The 18,516-nt window shown below is 45.3% G+C and overlaps 1 protein-coding gene across 1 annotated transcript in view; it reads left to right on the plus strand.

Moving 5' to 3' along the window:
- LOC132782139 (integrator complex subunit 1) overlaps positions 1-18,243 on the plus strand; it is a 64,737-nt gene extending 46,494 nt beyond the window's left edge. Inside the window, exons 34-46 of the mRNA XM_067461460.1 lie at positions 32-162; positions 628-715; positions 1,903-2,129; positions 3,720-3,843; positions 4,977-5,110; positions 5,298-5,490; positions 5,836-5,963; positions 6,081-6,193; positions 6,436-6,549; positions 8,600-8,670; positions 8,937-9,028; positions 10,671-10,780; positions 17,705-18,243. Of these exons, the coding sequence (XP_067317561.1) occupies positions 32-162; positions 628-715; positions 1,903-2,129; positions 3,720-3,843; positions 4,977-5,110; positions 5,298-5,490; positions 5,836-5,963; positions 6,081-6,193; positions 6,436-6,549; positions 8,600-8,670; positions 8,937-9,028; positions 10,671-10,780; positions 17,705-17,820 (1,641 nt within the window). The 3' untranslated portion in view covers positions 17,821-18,243. The remainder of the gene's footprint in view (positions 1-31; positions 163-627; positions 716-1,902; positions 2,130-3,719; positions 3,844-4,976; positions 5,111-5,297; positions 5,491-5,835; positions 5,964-6,080; positions 6,194-6,435; positions 6,550-8,599; positions 8,671-8,936; positions 9,029-10,670; positions 10,781-17,704) is intronic.
- The last annotated feature ends 273 nt before the right edge of the window (positions 18,244-18,516 follow it).

Consider the following 18,516-nt stretch of genomic DNA (forward strand, 5'->3'; position numbering starts at 1 on the left):
CCATTGTAATATTTCCTTATTTTCTCCACAGGATAAGGGCTCATCGGAGTCAGAGCTGCCCTCTTTCCGCCCGTACCTCTTGGCTCTCCTCACGCACCAGTCCAGCTGGACCACGCTTCACCACTGCATTAAGATCCTGCTCTGCAAAAACCGAGAGCACCGGTGAGCCTTCCTTTTGTATGTCATCTCTCTTATCCTGTTGTAGTTTTAGCACATGGATGCTGCAGTGTCAGAGACACTGATTCTCAGCTATCCTCGAGCAAGAAAGGGGAAATGAGTTCAAAAGAAAGTGAGGCAGCCTTGACAAATTATGATTTTTTAAAAATCAAAGGATGATTAATAGGGCTCCCAGAGCTTAGATGGAGGAGATCAAGCATTCATTTGGCTCTGAACACGAGGAAGAACTTCCTGATTGTGAGAGCTGTTCAGCAGTGGAACTCTCTGCCCCAGGTGGAGGTTCCTTCTTTGTAGGCTTTTAAACAGAAGCTGGATGGCCATCTGTCGAGGGTGCTTTGAATGCAATTTTCCTGCTTCTTGGCAGGGGCTTGGACTGGATGGCCCATGAGGTCTCTTCCAACTCTACGATTCTATGATTCTAATATTCTGCCTTTCCTTGCCTTCTGGCAGGCTTGATCCAACAGCCTCCTTGGATTTCCTGTGGGCCTGCTTTCATATCCCTCGGATCTGGCAAGGAAGGGACCAGCGGTTACCCCAGGTGATTTTTTTTCCGTGTCAGGAACAACTTGAGAAACTGCAAGTTGTTTCTAGTGAGAGAATTGGCCGTCTGCAAGGATGTTGCCCAGGGGATGCTTGGATGTTTTGATGTTTTACCGTCTTTGTGGGGGGCTTCTCTCATGTCTCCACATGGGGAGCTGGAGCTGACAGAGGGAGCTCATCCACGCTCTCCCCGGATTCAAACTTCTGACCGGTTGGTCTTCCGTCGTGCCAGTCCAAGGGTTTAACCCATTGCGCCACTGAGGGCTCCATCCCAGGTGATGCATCACTCTCTCTCATTGTGGAGTTCACATAGGAGACAGGTTTCAAGGGAAGAGCTTTTCCTGGTCTCTGGATGATTGGCTGCTCCAAAGGGAAACCCAAAGCTGCTTTGGTGTCATAAAGATGGAGAGTCTGTGGAGACAAAAGTATTGGGTTGCTGAGAGTTGCTGTGAGTTTTCCAGAAGCATTCTCTCCTGACGTTTCACCCACATCTATGGCAGGCATCCTCAGAGGTTGAGATGTCTTTCAGAAACTAGGCAAGTGAGGTTTATAGATCTGTGTAAGTTTCTAGAATGGGAGAAGAACGCTTGTCTGCTTGAGACAACTGTGGTTGTTGCAAATGACCACCTTGATTAGCATTTAATGGCCTTGCAGCTTCAAAGCCTGGCTGCTTCCTGCCTGGGGAATCCTTGGTTAGCTGACTCTGTTTGAAAATGAACAAAATCTGGCTACCATTATTTAAAAAACTCTAAAATCAGGACAGTAAATAAAGAGCAACACTCAAAATGCAAGGGGAATTCCAGACAAGAACCAATAATGGCTAGCTAACACATCCCAACAAATGATTTCCCCAGGCAGCAACCAGCTAGACTTTGAAGCTGCAAGGCTATTCAGTGCTAATCAAGGTGGCCAATTGCAACATTCACACTTGCCTCAAGCAAACAAGAGTTCTTGCTCCCATCCTGGACATTCCAGAGATATGTAAACCTCACTTGCCTAGTTTCCAACAGACCCCACAACCTCTGGAGCATGGCTGTACAGCCTGGAAAACTCACAGCAACCCAGTGATTCTGGCCATGAAAGCCTTGGATGACATTGTCTCGCTAGGCCACACTTGCTATTGTGGAGGGGTTGAATGATTCTGTTCTTCATCTTGGCTGTGCATGCTTCTGAATCCCTCTGCAGAAAAGGCGAGATGAGTTTGTCCTGCGACTTGAGGCGCCAGAACTGATCAGTTTGGTGGAGCTGATCTTGGCAGAGTCGGAGACCCGAAGCCAGGCTCCTGAAGAGGCCTCCTGCTCAGTGACCCAGACCCGGCTTCCGCTGTTGCTCAGCTGCTGCCACGGGGAGGTCGAGAGCGTTAAGAAAGTGGCCGAATACCTGACAGCCTGCATCCAGCGGTTTGGAAGCAGGTGAGAGTCCCCTCCTTCAAAAGAAACTGCAACCTACGTCGTCCATTGGATCCTTACTTGAATTCCAAGTTCTACTAAATATACTGTATACAATTGAGTGTGAACTGGGTTTTTCACGCGTATTTTAGGCTGAAAAAGCCCGCCTTGCCTTATACTTGAGTCAAAGTTATTTATGATTTTACTCTTATTATTATTATTATTATTATTACATTTATTATTTTACTATATTATTAGTATTAGGAGTAGTATTAGTAGTATTATTACATTAATTATTTTACTCATTATTATTATTATTACATTTACATTTTTACACCATTATTATTATTTTATTACATTTATGATTTTACTCTATTATTACTATTAGTATTAGTATTATTATTACATTCATTATTTTACTCAATTATTATTTTATTACATTTACTAGCCATCCCCTGCCACGCATTGCTGTGGCCCACATGGGGGTTCTGTGTGGGAGGTTCGGCCCAATTCCATCGTTGGTGGGGTTCAGAATGCTCTGTGATTGTAGGTGAACTGTAAATCCCAGCAACTACAACTCCAAAATGTCAACATTCTATTTTCCCCAAACTCCACCAGTGTTCACATTTGGGCATATTGAGTATTCGTGTAGAGTTTGGTCCAGATCCATCATTGTTTGAGTCCACAGTGATCTCTGGATATAGGTGAACTACAACTCCAAAACCAAAGGGCACTGCCCACCAAACCCTTCCAGTATTTTCTGTTGGTCATGGGAGAACTGTGTGCCAAGTTTGGTTCAATTCCATCGTTGGTGGAGTTCAGAATGTTCTTTGATTGTAGGTGAACTATAAATCCCAGCAACTATAACTCCCAAATGACAAAATCATTTTTTTTTTTAGTGAAGGACATACATTGAGTTGTTAGGAGTTTTGTGTCTAAATTTGGTGTCAATTCGTCTAGTGCTTTTTGAGATCTGTTAATCCTGCAAACGAACATTACATTTTTATTTATATAGATTATTTTACTCTATTTATTGCTATTGGAAGGATACATAAGCACATTTACATTGAAGAAGGTTAGAATAATTTTTTAATTTAGTTGGACAGTGTTATCTGAAATTACAGTTTTGTGTAAGTATTCAAAACCATTTTACCTACAGATTCCTCGATTAATGTTTAATTATTTATTTATTTACTATACTTTTATACCACCCCTCTCAGCCCGGAGGCGACTCGAGGGTAAAATAATAAATGTTATTTTATTGGTATCTATTTTTATTTTGAGATTTACCAGTCGCTGCTGCATTTCCCACCCTTGGCTTATACTCGGGTGAATACATTTTCCCAGGTTTTTTTGTGGTAAAATTAGGTGCCTCGGCTTCTATTTGTGCCGGCTTATACTCGAGTATATACGGTACTTGAAGAGATATATCTGTATCAGTGAAGACTAGCACTAGTACAGAGGTGGGGACCACAAAGTAATAAATGTATTTGACACTGAACATGCCATGACTCACAGTATTAAGGAAAGAGGAACAGGCCTGCCATGACAGTCTTGCTCCAGGTTGTGGAGACATTAATCTCTCCTCTGCCCCTCTTTCCTTTTCGGTTCCAGCTCAATGGGGAAACATTGCCGAGACCTCCTCCTGCAAATCTACCTGCAGCTTCCGGAGCTCTTGGTCCCGGTGCCAGAGACCCTGTTAGCCAGTGAAGGGGCCACAGACAGCAGCACTTGCAAAGTAAGATATACGGGAAAAGAAAGATTCAATTCTGCCTTTCTTGATCCACAGCAAAGCTATGTTTTAGGGTCGTTTTCACTAACAAAAAGTGTTATGTGCCCAGCACACTTCCTCTGTGCCATTCTGCTACCCTTTTGTTAATGAAAACTACTGTAAAATATACATCCAAAAACATAAGCATGATACTTAAATTTGAGTATTAGTCCACAGCAAACAAAGTGGTTGTTGTTGTTGTTGTTATTATTATTATTATTATTTGAAACACAACAAGATGAGTCCACAGCAAACAAGATCACTCTGCTGGCTGTTGTATTGGATGACACGTCGGACACTTCCCAAGTGTCTAGGACTGTGTGATGTATCGGCGAATAATGCGCGCAGATCCAAGTAGGGTGGCCTTTTGCAGCTGGCAACTAGTAATTTTGTCAGTTCTGATTGTGTTTAAGTGCGGGCCAAGGTCTTTAGGCACTGCACCCAGTATGCCGATCACCACTGGACCACCTTGACTGTCTTTGCAGTTCGATCTTTAAATCCTCATATCGTGTCAGCTTTTCCAGTTGCTTCTCTGCAATCCTGCTGTCACCTGGGATTGCGACATCAACAATCCATACTTTGTTTTTTAACACGTTCATGAGGTCAGGAGTATTGTGCTCCAAAACTCTTGTCAGTCTGAATTCGGAAGTCCCAGAGTAGTTTAGTTTAGTTGTTGTTGTTGTTGTTGCTGCTGTTGTTGTATTGTTGAAGGCTTGCATGGCCGGAATCACTGGGTTGTTGTAGGTTTTTCCGGGCTATATGGCCATGTTCTGGAGGCATTTTCTCCTGACGTTTCACCTGCATCTATGGCATCCTCAGAGGTCGGAAAAACCTACAACAACCCAGTTGTTGTTGTTATAATTATTATAGAGGAGAGAAGAAAATTAGATACATTCCAATTTTCATACAGGAGACATGGGGGAACAGAAATGCTTAACCTATCCTAAGCTAAGTAAACTGTTCCTCATTGAGGACTTGAGACTTGGGCAGTGTGGTATTGAATCTCAACAGGAGGACCCACACAAAACAGAGGATCCCTTTGTGTAGCAAAGTTGAATGGTAACCTTTTCCACCCACAGATGTATTTTTTGTCTCCACAGCTGGACCGCTTGATCCACTGGTTCATCACTCTCCTAGCCGACTCCAATTATTCAAAGAGTGGCGAGAATCGGCTCTGGGATGCCAACATGGCGTGCCGGAAGTTAGCTGTGGCTCATCCTATCCTCCTGCTCAGGTTTCTGTCCAGCTCGCTTCATTTGGGGACTGTTTTGGCTTTAGAGTTTAGACCTCCAGAAGCAGGTGGACAGCACATACCCTTCGTTTCTGGTTTCCTTGGTGTTCCCACAGCTTGAGTATCTGTTGAGATTCTGGTACTCAACAACAGGCGTACCAACTTCCTCTTCTCCTTTCTCTAATGATAGGCAATTACCGATGGTGGCGGCCCTGCTCCACGGCCGGGTCCACCTCAATTTCCAGGAGTTTCGCCAGCAAAACCACCTGACCTTCTTTGTCCACGTCTTGGGCCTCTTGGAGCTGCTTCAGCCGCAGGTCTTCCAGAGCGAACACCAGGTGGCACTCTGGGATTGTCTCCTCTCCTTCATCGGCTTGCTTCAAGTAAGAGGTCCTGGGTTGTTGTGATGCTTCTTCTGATCTATGGCAACCCTAAAGCGAACCTATTCCAGGGTTTCCTTGGCAAGATTTGTTCCAAAGAGTTTTTCCTCTGAAACCAAGAGAGGGTGACTTGTTCAGTGGGTTTCATGGCTGACTGGGGATGTATACCTTGGGTCTCCAGAATGTGTTTTTTTCTTGTGGAGAAAAAAGGGGACAGATTTGCCCTTGTATGCTGCTTAGGGGAAAGAAGTGGGAGATAACAATGCCTGCTTCCATTTCCACTATTATCTTATTTATTGAAAACATTTATATTCTGCCCTTCTCACGTTTGCTTTTGCTTGGCATCAGAGCTACCGGAAATCCTCTCGCCACCTGGCCACCTTCATTTCCAAGTTCGTCCAGTTCATCCACAAGTACATCACCTCCAACGCCCAGGCGGCCATCTCCTTCTTGCAGAAGCATTCAGATCCACTCCAGTAAGCATGCTTTGTCCTTCTGTGGAGGAAAGGGGAATGGGTGGGATATCAATTAAAGACATCAATAAGCAAGCAAACAATGTCAGCTCCCGTCTCCACTCTTTCACTTCCCCACAGTGACCTTTCATCTGATAACAGTGACCTGGCGATGCTGAAGTCCCTCCTGGCTGGTCTGAGCTTGCCCAGCAAAAATGGCTCCTTGGACAGAGGCGGCGAGGATGAAAAAGAGGGTATGTTGGGAGTGTTGGCCCTCTTGTCGAGGCAGAAATGGGTCACTACTGAAATGTTTCCCTCACCATTGATACATTCTCATTGGAAAACTGAAATTTTATTGAGCAGGAAGTTGGGTAGCTGCAGTAATATCTTCTGGTCATCTGCGGTGAACAGCAATATAGAGTAGGATAACAGCTTCCTGTCTCTACTTTGAGACAGGTCCCTAATTAAAATTTCCCTCTCTTTCTCTGGTCTTCAGATGAGGCTGGAGCCAGTTCTTTGCCTCTTGTCAACCTCTCCCTTTTCACCCCACTCACTCCGGCGGAAATGGCCCCATACATGAAGCGGCTCTCAAGGGGTCAGACTGTGGAAGGTAAGTAAAAATAGCTGCCATGCAAAGGGGCAGCTTCCCTTCCCTTCCCTTCCCTTCCCTTCCCTTCCCTTCCCTTCCCTTCCTTTCCTTCCCTTCCCTTTCCTTTCCATAGAATCATAGAATCAAAGAGTTGGAAGAGACCTCATGGGCCATCCAGTCCAACCCCCTGCCAAGAAGCAGGAATATTGCATTCAAATCACCCCTGACAGATGGCCATCCAGCCTCTGTTCCTTTGCTTTCCTTTCCCTTGCCACTGTTTATTTTTTAAAATACTATATTGTGTCCAATTCTGGGCACCACAATTGAAGAGAGATGTTGACAAGCTGGAATGTGTCCAGAGGAGGGCAACTAAAATGATCAAGGGTCTGGAGAACAAGCCCTATGAGGAGCGGCTGTAGGAGCTGGGCATGTTTCGCCTGAAGAAGAGACGGCTGAGAGGAGATATGATAGCCATGTATAAATAGGTGAGAGGAAGTCATAGGGAGGAGGGAGCAAGCTTGTTTTCTGCTTCCCTGGAGACTAGGACGCAATGGAACAATGGCTTCAAACTACAGGAAAGGAGATTCCATCTGAACATGAGGAAGAACTTCCTGACTGTGAGAGCCGTTCAGCAGTGGAACACTCTGCCCCGGAGTGTGGTGGAGGCTCCTTCTTTGGAGGCTAGATGGCCATCTGTCAGGGGTGCTTTGAATGCAATATTCCTGCTTCTTGGCAGGGGGTTGGACTGGATGGCCCATGAGGTCTCTTCCAACTCTATGATTCTATTATTCTACTGCTCATGTTTAATTCCATTTTAATGTTTGTATATTTTGAAGAGATAATTGTGTTGCATTGGTTGTATTGTTACCTGCTGTATGAGAGAAAAAGCAGTGGCGCAGTGAGTTAAACCCTTGTGCCGGCAGGACTAAAGACAGACAGATCGCAGGTTCGAATCCGGGGAGAGTGCAGATGAGCTCCCTCTATCAGCTCCAGCTCCCTATGTGGGGTCATGAGAGAAGCCTCCCACAAGGATGGTAAAACATCATAAACATCCAGGCGTCCCTTGGGCAACGTCCTTGCAGATGGTCAATTCTCTCACACCAGAAGCGACTTGCAGTTTCTCAAGTCGCTCCTGACACGAAAAAATATATTATAATAATAGTTATATTTTATTCATTTCTCTTGTCAGAAATGAGTTGAGGGTACAGTTCAAATGCATTTAAAACACAAAATTTTTTTTTAAAAAGAACTTGGCATTATGCTAAATGCCCTTTGACCAGTAGCTGGCCACTTGGAGTGCATCTGGTGTGGCTGTGAGAAGGTCCTCCATTGTGCATATGGCAGAGCTCAGGCCGCATTGTAGTAGGCGGTCTGTGGTATGCTGTTCTCCACACTCCACACATGTCATGGACTCCACTTTGTAACCCCATTTCTTAAAGTTGGCTCTGCATCTCGTGGTGCCAGAGCGCAATATGTTCAGTGCCTTCCAGGTTGTCCACTCTTCTGTGTGCCCAGGACGGAGTTTCTCATCCGGTCTCAGCCACTGATTGAGGTGCTGGATTTTTAGCCTGCCACTTTTGGACTCTTGCTTGCTGAGGTGTTCCTGCAAGTATCTCTGTAGATCTTAGGAAGCTGTTTCTTGATTTAAGGCATTGGCATGCTGGCTGATATCCGGGTCAGAGATGTCACTGCCTTGGTCCTTTCCATTGCTGGCTGCTATTTCCCGGTGGATGTCAGGTGGAAAAATACCACCTAAGCACTGTAACTTCTCCAGTGGTAGCTTGCAGCATGCAACCAATAATAATAATAATAATAATAATAATACCTGATCCCAAAGAAAGGAAGGTTTCACTTTGGGAACTTTAGAAATGCCATAATTTGCTCCATTCTGAAAAATCACTGCTAAAACATTTTCATCATGCTGACAACACGTTTTTGTGCAAGCAAATGCAGGCAGGTCTCCGATATCACAGATTCTGTATTCACTGATCCAACTATCCATGAATTCAAAAAAATATATATCTTACAAAATAGAATCACACCAGTCTTGTTATTTTGTCCCATTCTCCAGACATCTTGGAGGTGCTGAGCGACATTGACGAGATGGCCCGACGGAGGCCTGAAATACTTGCATTCTTTTCCGTAAGTCAGACAACCTCTTTTCTTTTTTTCTTTCTTGCTCCTGTTGTCCATCAGTTACTTCGTCTTCAAGTATATCGTCTAAAAGGAAGTCAAGAGCTTTGTGGTCATTTGCATGGGGTTGCAGAGTGATGAAAAGAGCACCAAGTCTCCTGAAGCCAAAAGCTCTTTCAGGAGGGAGATGTGATCCTTTGTGGTTCCTCTCCACTCCTTTACTCAGAGGACTCGGTTACATTTTTCTCTCTAATCCCATTTTGTGTCTCTCTCAGACTCACCTGCAAAAGCTGATGAGTTCATCCGAGGAAACCTGCCGCAATCTGGCCTTCAGCCTTGCTCTGCGCTCCATCCAGAACAACCCCAGGTGGGAAAGACCAAAATTTTGGGAGGAGGGGGAATGCAAGATCCTCTAGGACAGTGTTTCTCAAACAATGATTAATAATAATAATAATAATAATAATAATAATAATAATAATAATACTTTATTATTACCCCAAAGGGGACTCAGGGCAGATCACAGTACACATACATGGCAAATATTCAATGCCGCTTTGTATAGACAATAAGACAGACAGACAGAACAGAAGGAGGTGGTTTGTTCCAACTCAGTGTCCAGCTGTTCTTGATGCCATGAGCTCGAGTCCAGTGCAGGGGGTGGTGCTGCTCTATCCTCTATGACAGGGGTCCACAAACTTTTTAAACAGAGGGCCAGGTCACAGTCCCTCAAACTGTTGGAGGGCCGGATTATAATTTGAAAACTATATGAATGAATTCCTATGTACAGTGTATGTATCTTATTTGTAGTGCAAAAAACACTTTAGAACAATACAATAATTAAAATGAAGAACAATTGTAATAAATATAAACTTATTAGTATTTCATTGGCAAGTGTGGGACTGCTTTTGACTGATGAGATAGGATTGTTGTTGTTGTTGTTGTTGTTGTTGTGTGCTTTCAAGTCGTTTCAGACTTAGGTTGACCCTGAGCAAGGGCCAGGTAAATTACCTTGGAGGGCTGCATTTGGCCCCCGGGGCGTAGTTTGAGGACCCCTGCTCTATGATGTAGAGCTGTCAGGACTTCTTCTTTCCTTTTGATCGCCCAGCATTTTCTGATCCTCTTTCTTCATAGCGTCGTAAAACACCTCCCCCGCTTTTAGCAGTACTTAATTTCTCTACTTACAGCTAAAGCAGTTTTCGAACTGCTTAGGTAAACAATGAGCTAGGCTGACAGTTGGCAGCTCATACCAACCCGGGGCTTCGAACTTGCAACCTTTCAGTTGATAGGTCTTATAATTGCTGGTGATTTACCAGCTGTGCTAAACCTTGGGCCTAGGTTGAACTTGGTAGTTATGGTGGAACTACAATACAGTACAACTCCCTCCAGCCTTGCATTCTCTCCCTTGCCTGCACATGTGTGCCACCTGCTTAGAGTCTGAAACAGCCCTCCCCTTGGCTGAGAGGCTGGCCAATCACAGCAGAGATGGGAAATGTTGCCATCTGTTTCCAAAAAGGAAGAGGACAGGTGGAGAGATCTTCAGCCTTCTCTGCCAAAGTGGTTCCTAAGACCATCAGAAATATGTGTTTTCTAATTATCTTTGGCGGCCCCTCTGAAACCTCCTTGAGACACCCTTCCCCCCCCCCCCCCAACCTGATTCCCAGGTTGAGAAACGCTGGTCTAGATGAAGAGAAGCCATAATCCCACTCTATTCGGCTTTGGTCATACATCACCTGGAACAATCCTGAGTTCAATGCTGGGTAAAGCAATTCCAAAAGCATATTGACTAGCTGGAAGGTGTTCGGAAAATATTCCAAGATTTGGAAACCAAGGCCCATATGAGGAATGGCTGAGGGAGCTCGGCATAGTACGTGTTTACACACAGCCTATTGTTTTCAGGGTTGTTGCATTCATACCATGCTTTTGGGTAAGAAAATGGATTGATCTCGCAAGGCCCTTTTTGACATAAACGAGATGCTTTCTCTTTTCCCATTGGTTTTGCAAACTTACAGCATTGCAGCCGATTTCCTCCCGACGTACATGTACTGCCTCGGGAGCCGGGACTTCGAAGTGGTTCAGACAGCCCTGAGAAACCTGCCGGAATACACCCTCCTCTGCCAAGGTAAGCAGAAGGGAACCCTTGCCCAAAGCATAGGGAACTGGATGGGATCTGATGGGTCATCTAGTCCTTGCAAAGTTGTAAGGTGGCCTTCTCCAGATCTGAAGTCCTCCAGATAGATTAGGACTCCTATGATCTTTAGGGAGTTGTATTCCAACACACCTAGAAACCTCAAGGTTGGGAAAGGGTGGTAGAAGGACTCAGGTGAATGAATGATTTTGACATCAAAAAAGGTCAAGAGCTCTATTGTTAATTCAGACTCAAATAAAGCCATTGAATTAGCAGGACTTTGTATACCCAAACTCATAGAATCCTAAAGTTGGAAGGGACCTTGTGGGCCATCCAGTCCAACCCACTTCCAAGAAGCAGGAAAATCTCATAAAGCACCCCCAACAGATGGCTGCCAATCAGCTTCCGAGCGTAATTCAAAGAGCTGGTTTTAACCTTTAAAGCCCTAAACGGTTCTGGCCCAGATTACCTATCCGAACGTATCTCCTGCCACTAACCATCATAAAGCTTAAGATCGTCAGGAGAGGCCCTGCTCTCAATCCCACCACTTTGGCAAACGCAGTTGGTAGGGATGAGAGACAGGGCCTTCTCGGCAGTAGCCCCCCGTCTGTGGAACTCTCTCCCTAAGGACATCAGGTTGGCCATCTCCCTCCTGTCCTTTAGAAGACAAGTGGAGACTTGGCTCTGGGACCAGGCGTTCGATTAATTGGAAAGAAACGTAGGATATCTGTGACATTGGATTTACCCTGACTTGGGTTTGGTTTTAATTGGCATGTTTAACTTATTGTTTAAGGAATTGTATAATGTGTTTTTATTTATTTTTAATGTTTTGAATGTAATTTTTGATTGTTTATATCAGGGGTCCTCAAACTTTTTAAACAGAGGGCCAGGTCACAGTCCCTCAAACTGTTGGAGGGCCGGATTATAATTTGAAAAAAACATGAATGAATTCCTATGCACACTGCACATATCTTATTTGTAGTGAAAAAAAAATAAACCCACTTAAAAACAATACAATAATTAAAATGAAGAACAATTTTAACAAATATAAACATTAGTATTTCTGTGGGAAGTGTGGACCTGCTTTTGACTGGTGAGATAGGATTGCTGTTATTATTGTATGCTTTCAAATCGTTTCAGACTTAGGTTGACCCTGAGCGAGGGCCGGGTAAATGACCTTGGAGGGCCATATCCAGACCCCGGGCCTTAGTTTGAGGACCCCTGATTTATATGTTAATCGCATCATATGATACTTGTGTGAGGCCGCCCTGAGTCCCCCTTCGGGGGGAGAAGGGCGGGGTAGAAACGCATGAAATAAATAAAATAAATAATAAATCTGTTCAAAAGCCTCCAAAGAAGGAGCCTCCACCACACTAGGGCAGAGAGTTCCACTGCTGAACAGCTCTCACAGTGAGGAAGTTCTTCCTCATGTTCAGATGGAATCTCCTTTCTTTTCTGTTGTTTGACGCCATTGTTCCATTGCGTTCTAGTCTCCAGGGCAGCAGAAAACAAGCTCCCTCCCCATGACTTCCCCTCACTTCTTGATCCATGGCCCTCATCGTGTCTCCTCTCAGCCTTCTCTTCTGCAGGCTAAACATGTCCAGCTCTTTAAGCCGCTCCTCATAGGGCTTGTTTTCCAGACCCTTGATCCACCACACTCCAAAGTAGAGAGTTGCACTGCTGAACAGCTCTCATAGTCAGGAAGTTTTTCCTCATGTTCAGGTGGAATCTCCTTTCCTGTTTTTTGAAAATATTATTCCAGGTCCTGGTCTCCAGGGCAGCAGAAAACAAGCCTGCTCCCTCCTCCGTATGACTTCCCCTCACTTCTTGATCCATGGCCCTCATCGTGTATCCTCTCAGCCTTCTCTTCTGCAGGGTAAACATGCCCAGCTCTTTAAGCCGCTCCTCATAGGGCTTGTTCTCCAGACCCTTCATCATTTGAGTCACCCTCTTCTGGACACATTCCAGCTTAGAGTCAACATCTCCCTTCAATTGCGGTGCCCAGAATTGGACACAGTGTGATCCTAGGTGTGGTCTGACTAAATTAGAATAGAGGGATAGCATGACTTCCCTGGATCTAGACACTAGACTCCTATTGATGCAGGACAAAATCCCACTGGCTTTTTTAGCTGCCGCATCACGCTGTTGGCTCATGTCTACCTTCCTGTCCACGAGGACTTTTAAGACCTTTTTCACACGTACTGCTATCGAACCAAGCATCCTCCATGCTGTATGTTTGCATTGAATGGGGGATTGCCTGGCTCAATAGCAGTAAGTATGAAAAAGATCTTGGAGTCCTCGTAAACTCCATTGATTTTACTTGGTTTGATTTAACTCCAGGTCTTTTTAGGCGGGCAAAGTGCAGGCTCCTAGCCAGAAATGCAGCCCACCAAACCATTTACAAACAACAACAATTCAGACTGATTTTCAGGTTATTTTCCTCCCAAAAAGGCTCATCCCAAATGTGCCAAATAATAGCTTTCCCTGTGCTTGCATAGTTTTCCAAAATCCCCTAAAACACAAAGGAAGTTCAGAATTTCACACCAGATGGTGGCTTTTTTTTTTTTTGGTCGTGTCAGGAGTGACTTGAGAAACTGCAAGTCGCTTCTGGTGTGAGAGAATTGGCCATCTGCAAGGATGTTGCCCAGGGGACGCCTGGATGATTTGATGTTTTTATCATCCTTGTGGGAGGCTTCTCTCATGTCCCTGCTTGGGGAGCTGGAGCTGACAGAGGGAGCTCATCCACCTCTCCCCGGATTCGAACCTACAACCTGTCGGTCTTCAGTCCTGCCGGCACAGGGGTTTAACCCACTGCGCCACTGGGGGCTCCTAGATGGTGGCTGAAAGTGACATGATGCCACCTGGATCCCAGGCCCTGCGTAGTTTTAGAACATACCAATGACGATTGAATATTCCAGAAGAGTTTGAGTGGGAGATGCACTGAATTCAATCAGCCGAGATAAGGAATGCAACCCAGACAGGTTTCTATTGACAGAGACCTATACTTAACCTTTGCAGATGAGATGGTGCAACATGTGGAGCCTGTCGTTTCACCTGTTGCGCCATGGTTGTAAAAAACAAAAAGGCCAAGCTGGAATGTGTTCAGAGGAGGGTGACTTAAAGGATAAGAGGTCTGGAGAACAAACCCTATGAGGAGCGGCTGAAAGAGCTGGGCATGTTTAGCCTGCAGAAGAGAAGACTGAGAGGAGACATGATAGACATGTATAAATATGTGAGAGGAAGCCACAGGGAGGAGGCAGCAAGCTTGTTTTCTGCTTCCTTGGAGACTAGGACGCGGAACAATGGCTTCAAACTACAAGAGAGGAGATTCCATCCGAACATGAGGAAGAACTTCCTGACTGAGAGAGCTGTTCAGCAGTGGAACTCTCTGCCTTGGAGTGTGGTGGAGGCTCCTTCTTTGGAAGCTTTTAAACAGAGGCTGGATGGCCATCTGTTGAGGGTGCTTTGAACGCTTTTGAGTCCCCCCCAGGGGTGAGAAAGGCAGTATACAAATACTGTAAATAAATAAATAATAAAATAAATAAATTTTCCTGCTTCTTGGCAGAATGAGGTTGGACTGAATGGCCCACGAGGTCTCTTCCAACTTTAGGATTCTATGATTCTCTTCTGCAGGCTAAACATACCTAGCTCTTTAAGCTGCTCCTCATAGGGCTTGTTCTCCAGACTTCCTCTGAGCACATTCCAGCCTAGAGTCAACATCTCCCTTCAGTTGCGGTGCCCAGAATGGGACACAGAGTGATTCCAGGTGCGGTCACTGCAAAAGACATATCACTCCCCTGGCTCAATGGCAAGGGAACAAGGGAGTTGTAGTTTTGCAAGATCTTGGGCCTCCTTTGCCCAAGAGGGGTGGGGCACGGCCAAACTACAACCCCCAGGTTCCAAACCGGGTCCCGAAGCCCTCTGCACATGCTCAGAGACCTCCTCATTCGGAAAGACTTCCCCCATAAGCTGGAGCTCTGCCTCCATAAAGATACGTCAGCCATCTTTGAATACGATTGTCCTGCTTCTTGGCAGAATGGGGTTGGACTGGATGGCCCATGAGGTCTCTTCCAACTCTAGGATTCTATGATTCTAAGTTCAATGCATGGGTTTGATATAAGTGTGGCTTCATCAGTTGATTTCCAGCCATTCTCTCTAGTTTGTAACGATGTCCTGGATGCCAAATCTATTTCTCCTTTGGAAGGACACTCTCTGGTTGTTTGGCTCCGCTGCGTCTCCCTCCTCTTGACTTCCCTCCCCATTATCGTCAACCTTCCTTAGCAAATCCAGCTTTTCTGGTTCACTGTGAAGCATTTGGCTCTGAAAACACGGGTGGCATTTGGTGCGGAAGTCCTTCAGCCGCGTTGCAGCTTCCCTTTCAAACACTCGGGGTCAAGCTGGAGGGACTCGGCCTCTGCGTCTAACAAATACTTGCCGAGGATCAAGCCGGTCAGACGCGCTTCGTGCGTGTTGTTCTAGTCAAATGTCAGTGGGCAACCTTTTCTTGGATATCTGGCAAATATTGGCAGAAATTCCCATTAGACCGAGACAGTTCTGAGCTAAGTAAGTCACTGCGTGCCATTGTGCGGCCTGAGACAGATTTCCAGGGAAAGTTTTGTAGTTTCCTTGGGTTTTGGAGAGGGAGAGAACCTAAAGCCCTGCACTCCAGAAACATCAACTTAGCAGCTTTAGAAGGGGGGATCAGACTTTTGCAGAGAATTGAGAAACAGGGTTGTTGTGAGTTTTCCAGGCTGTTTGGACATGTTCCAGAAGCATTCTCTCCTGACGTTTCGCCCACATCTATGGCAGGCATCCTCAGAGGTTGAGGGGTCTGTTGGGGAGTCAGACTCTTGAATAGTAAAACAACAGAATTGGGACACAGGGCTGTTGTGAGCTTTCCAGGCTGTCTGGACATGTTCCAGAAGCATTCTCTCCTGACGTTTCACCCACATCTATGGTTGAGGGGTCTGTTGGAAACAAAGCAAGTGAGATTACTATATTTGTGGAATAATGTCCAGGGTGGGAGAAAGAACTCTTTATCTGCTTGAGGCAAGTGTGAATGTTGCAGTTGGCCACCTTGATTAGCATTGAATGGCCTTGAAGCTTCAAAGTCTGGCTGCTTCCTGCCTGGGAAGGTATTAGCTGTCCTTGATTGAAAATGAAAAAGACTCCTATTTATGCAGGCCAAAATCCCATTAGCTTTTTAATTATTTATTTGCTTCATTTATATACCACTTTTCTCAGCCCTTGGGCGACTCAAAGCGGTTAACAATAGCAAAATTCAATGCTCAACATCATAAAAAGAGTTAAAAAAACAGTTAAAAACAATGATATAATAAACAATCAGTTAAACATAACTATAACATCTCATTAGCGTATCATAGCTAGAATCAAGATCCAATCTCATAAGCCATTGTTCCATGTTCCTATATTCAATACACTAGTATTGTCATTCTAGTCCATGTCCTTTAAACTCTACAAACATCTACTGTCCGAAGGCCTGGTCCCAAAGCCATGATTTTAACTTCTTTCTGAAAGCCAGGAGGGAGGGAGCAATCTTACGTCATTTGGGAGTGTGTTCCATAGACGAGGGGCCACCGCCAAGAAGGCCCTGTCTCTCGTCCCCACCAGATGCATTTGCGCAATTGACGGGAGCGAGAGCAGGGCCTCCCTGCATGATCTTAGATTACGGGATGGGACGTAGGGGTAGATGCGTTCAGACAAGTAAGCTGGGCCAGAACTGTATGACATTGATTCAGATGCTGCATTACATTGTTGTCTCATGTTGAACTTGTTGTCCATGAGGACTCCTAGATCTTTTTCACACGTACTACTATCGAGCCAGGCATGAGTTGTGTTGTTGTTGTTTATTCATTCAGTCGCTTCCGACCCTTCGTGACCTCATGGACCAGCCCATGCCAGAGCTCCCTGTTGGCCGTCACCACCCCCAGCTCCTGCCTGTCATTTCAAGGATATCATCCATCCATCTTGCCCTTGGTCAGCCCCTCTTCTTTTTTCCTTCCATTTTCCCCAGCGTCATTGTCTTCTCTAAGCTTTCCTGAGTTGTGTATTTATGCATAAAGGGGGCTAGACATCAGCATATACCAGATGTCCACTTCTGGTTTTGAGAAATGGTCATTTTGGTGACTAAACCCTCCAGCCCTGCCTTTTACTTGTGGGGCTTCCATGAGAGACACATTTGCTCCTTTTTCCTTTGGCCAAAAAGATGGGATTTGAGGAGACTCCAGGACATCACACACCCCTTTGCGGTGCCCCATTTCTCGCTTCATAGAATTACAGAATCCTTGAGTTGGAAGAGACCTCATGGGTCATCCAGCCCAACCCCATTCTGCCAAGAAGCAGGAAAATTGCATTCAAAGCACCCCCAACAGATGGACATCCAGCCTCTGCTTAAAAGTCCCAAAAGAAGGAGCCTCCTCCACATTCTGGGGCAGAGGTTTCCACTGCTGAACAGCTCTCCTTACAGTGAGGAAGTTCTTCCTGATGTTCAGGTGGAATCTCCTTAGAATCATAGAATCATAGAATCAAAGAGTTGGAAGAGACCTCATGGGCCATCCAGTCCAACCCCCTGCCAATGTTGCAGAATGTTGCATTCAAATCACCCCTGACAGGTGGCCATCCAGCCTCTGTTTAAAAGCTTCCAAAGAAGGAGCCTCCACCACACTCCGGGACAGAGAGTTCCACTGCTGAACGGCTCTCACAGTCAGGAAGTTCTTCCTCGTGTTCAGATAGAATCTCCTCTCTTGTAGTTTGAAGCCATTGTTCCATTGCGTCCTAGACTCCAGGGCAGCAGAAAACAAGCCTACTCCCTCTTCCCTATGACTCCCTATACATGGCCTTCAACATTTCTCCTCCACAAACCCTTCTAATGTTTTCCTTTCTTTTCCCTTCGCACAGAACATGCGGCCGTGCTGCTGCAAAGGGCCTTCCTGGTTGGGATGTACGGACAGGTGGACACCAGCGCACAGATTTCGGAAGCCCTGAAGATTCTTCATATGGAGGCCATGCTATAAACAGGACAAAGATCTGCAAGGCTTCATGGGACCACAATGATTCTCACTCTGCGAGGTGGGAATCCAAGGATGCACGTTCCTTCCGGAGAAGGGGAACCTGTGCCAGGCATCTTCCCGCAGAAGGGAGAAGCAGGACAATTGGGATATTGTGATGTATCCCACACAAGGCTCTGGATTCAGATGGAAGGCCAAAGGTATGGAACTTGTGTTACTGAGAGGAAGAGGAGGGCAAGAGCCCCTCTCATTCGAATGGAGAAAAAGACTTACAGGTTGGACTTTTTTCAGGAGGGTGGTTTTAGCAGATCACTCTGCTGGGAGATTGGAGACCATGTAGCCTTCTCAGTAGTAATTAACTACTAATTATGTTTATTACTCTCTTTTTTAAAAAAAATGAAAGAAAAGAATTAAACATCTTAAATTTCAGTTGTGATTCCTTGATTTAATGTTCTTAATTGATTTTGTTCAATGTGCTTTAGAAATTATTTATTTATTTATTTAGGGCTTTCATAGAATCATAGAATCAAAGAGTTGGAAGAGATCTCCTGGGCCATCCAGTCCAACCCCCTGCCAAGAAGCAGGAATATTGCATTCAAATCACCCCTGACAGATGGCCATCCAGCCTCTGCTTAAAACCTTCCAAAGAAGGAGCCTCCACCACACTCCGGGGCAGAGAGTTCCACTGCTGAACAGCTCTCA

The sequence above is a fragment of the Anolis sagrei genome, chromosome Y (assembly GCF_037176765.1).
Source record: "Anolis sagrei isolate rAnoSag1 chromosome Y, rAnoSag1.mat, whole genome shotgun sequence".
NCBI lineage: Eukaryota > Metazoa > Chordata > Lepidosauria > Squamata > Dactyloidae > Anolis > Anolis sagrei.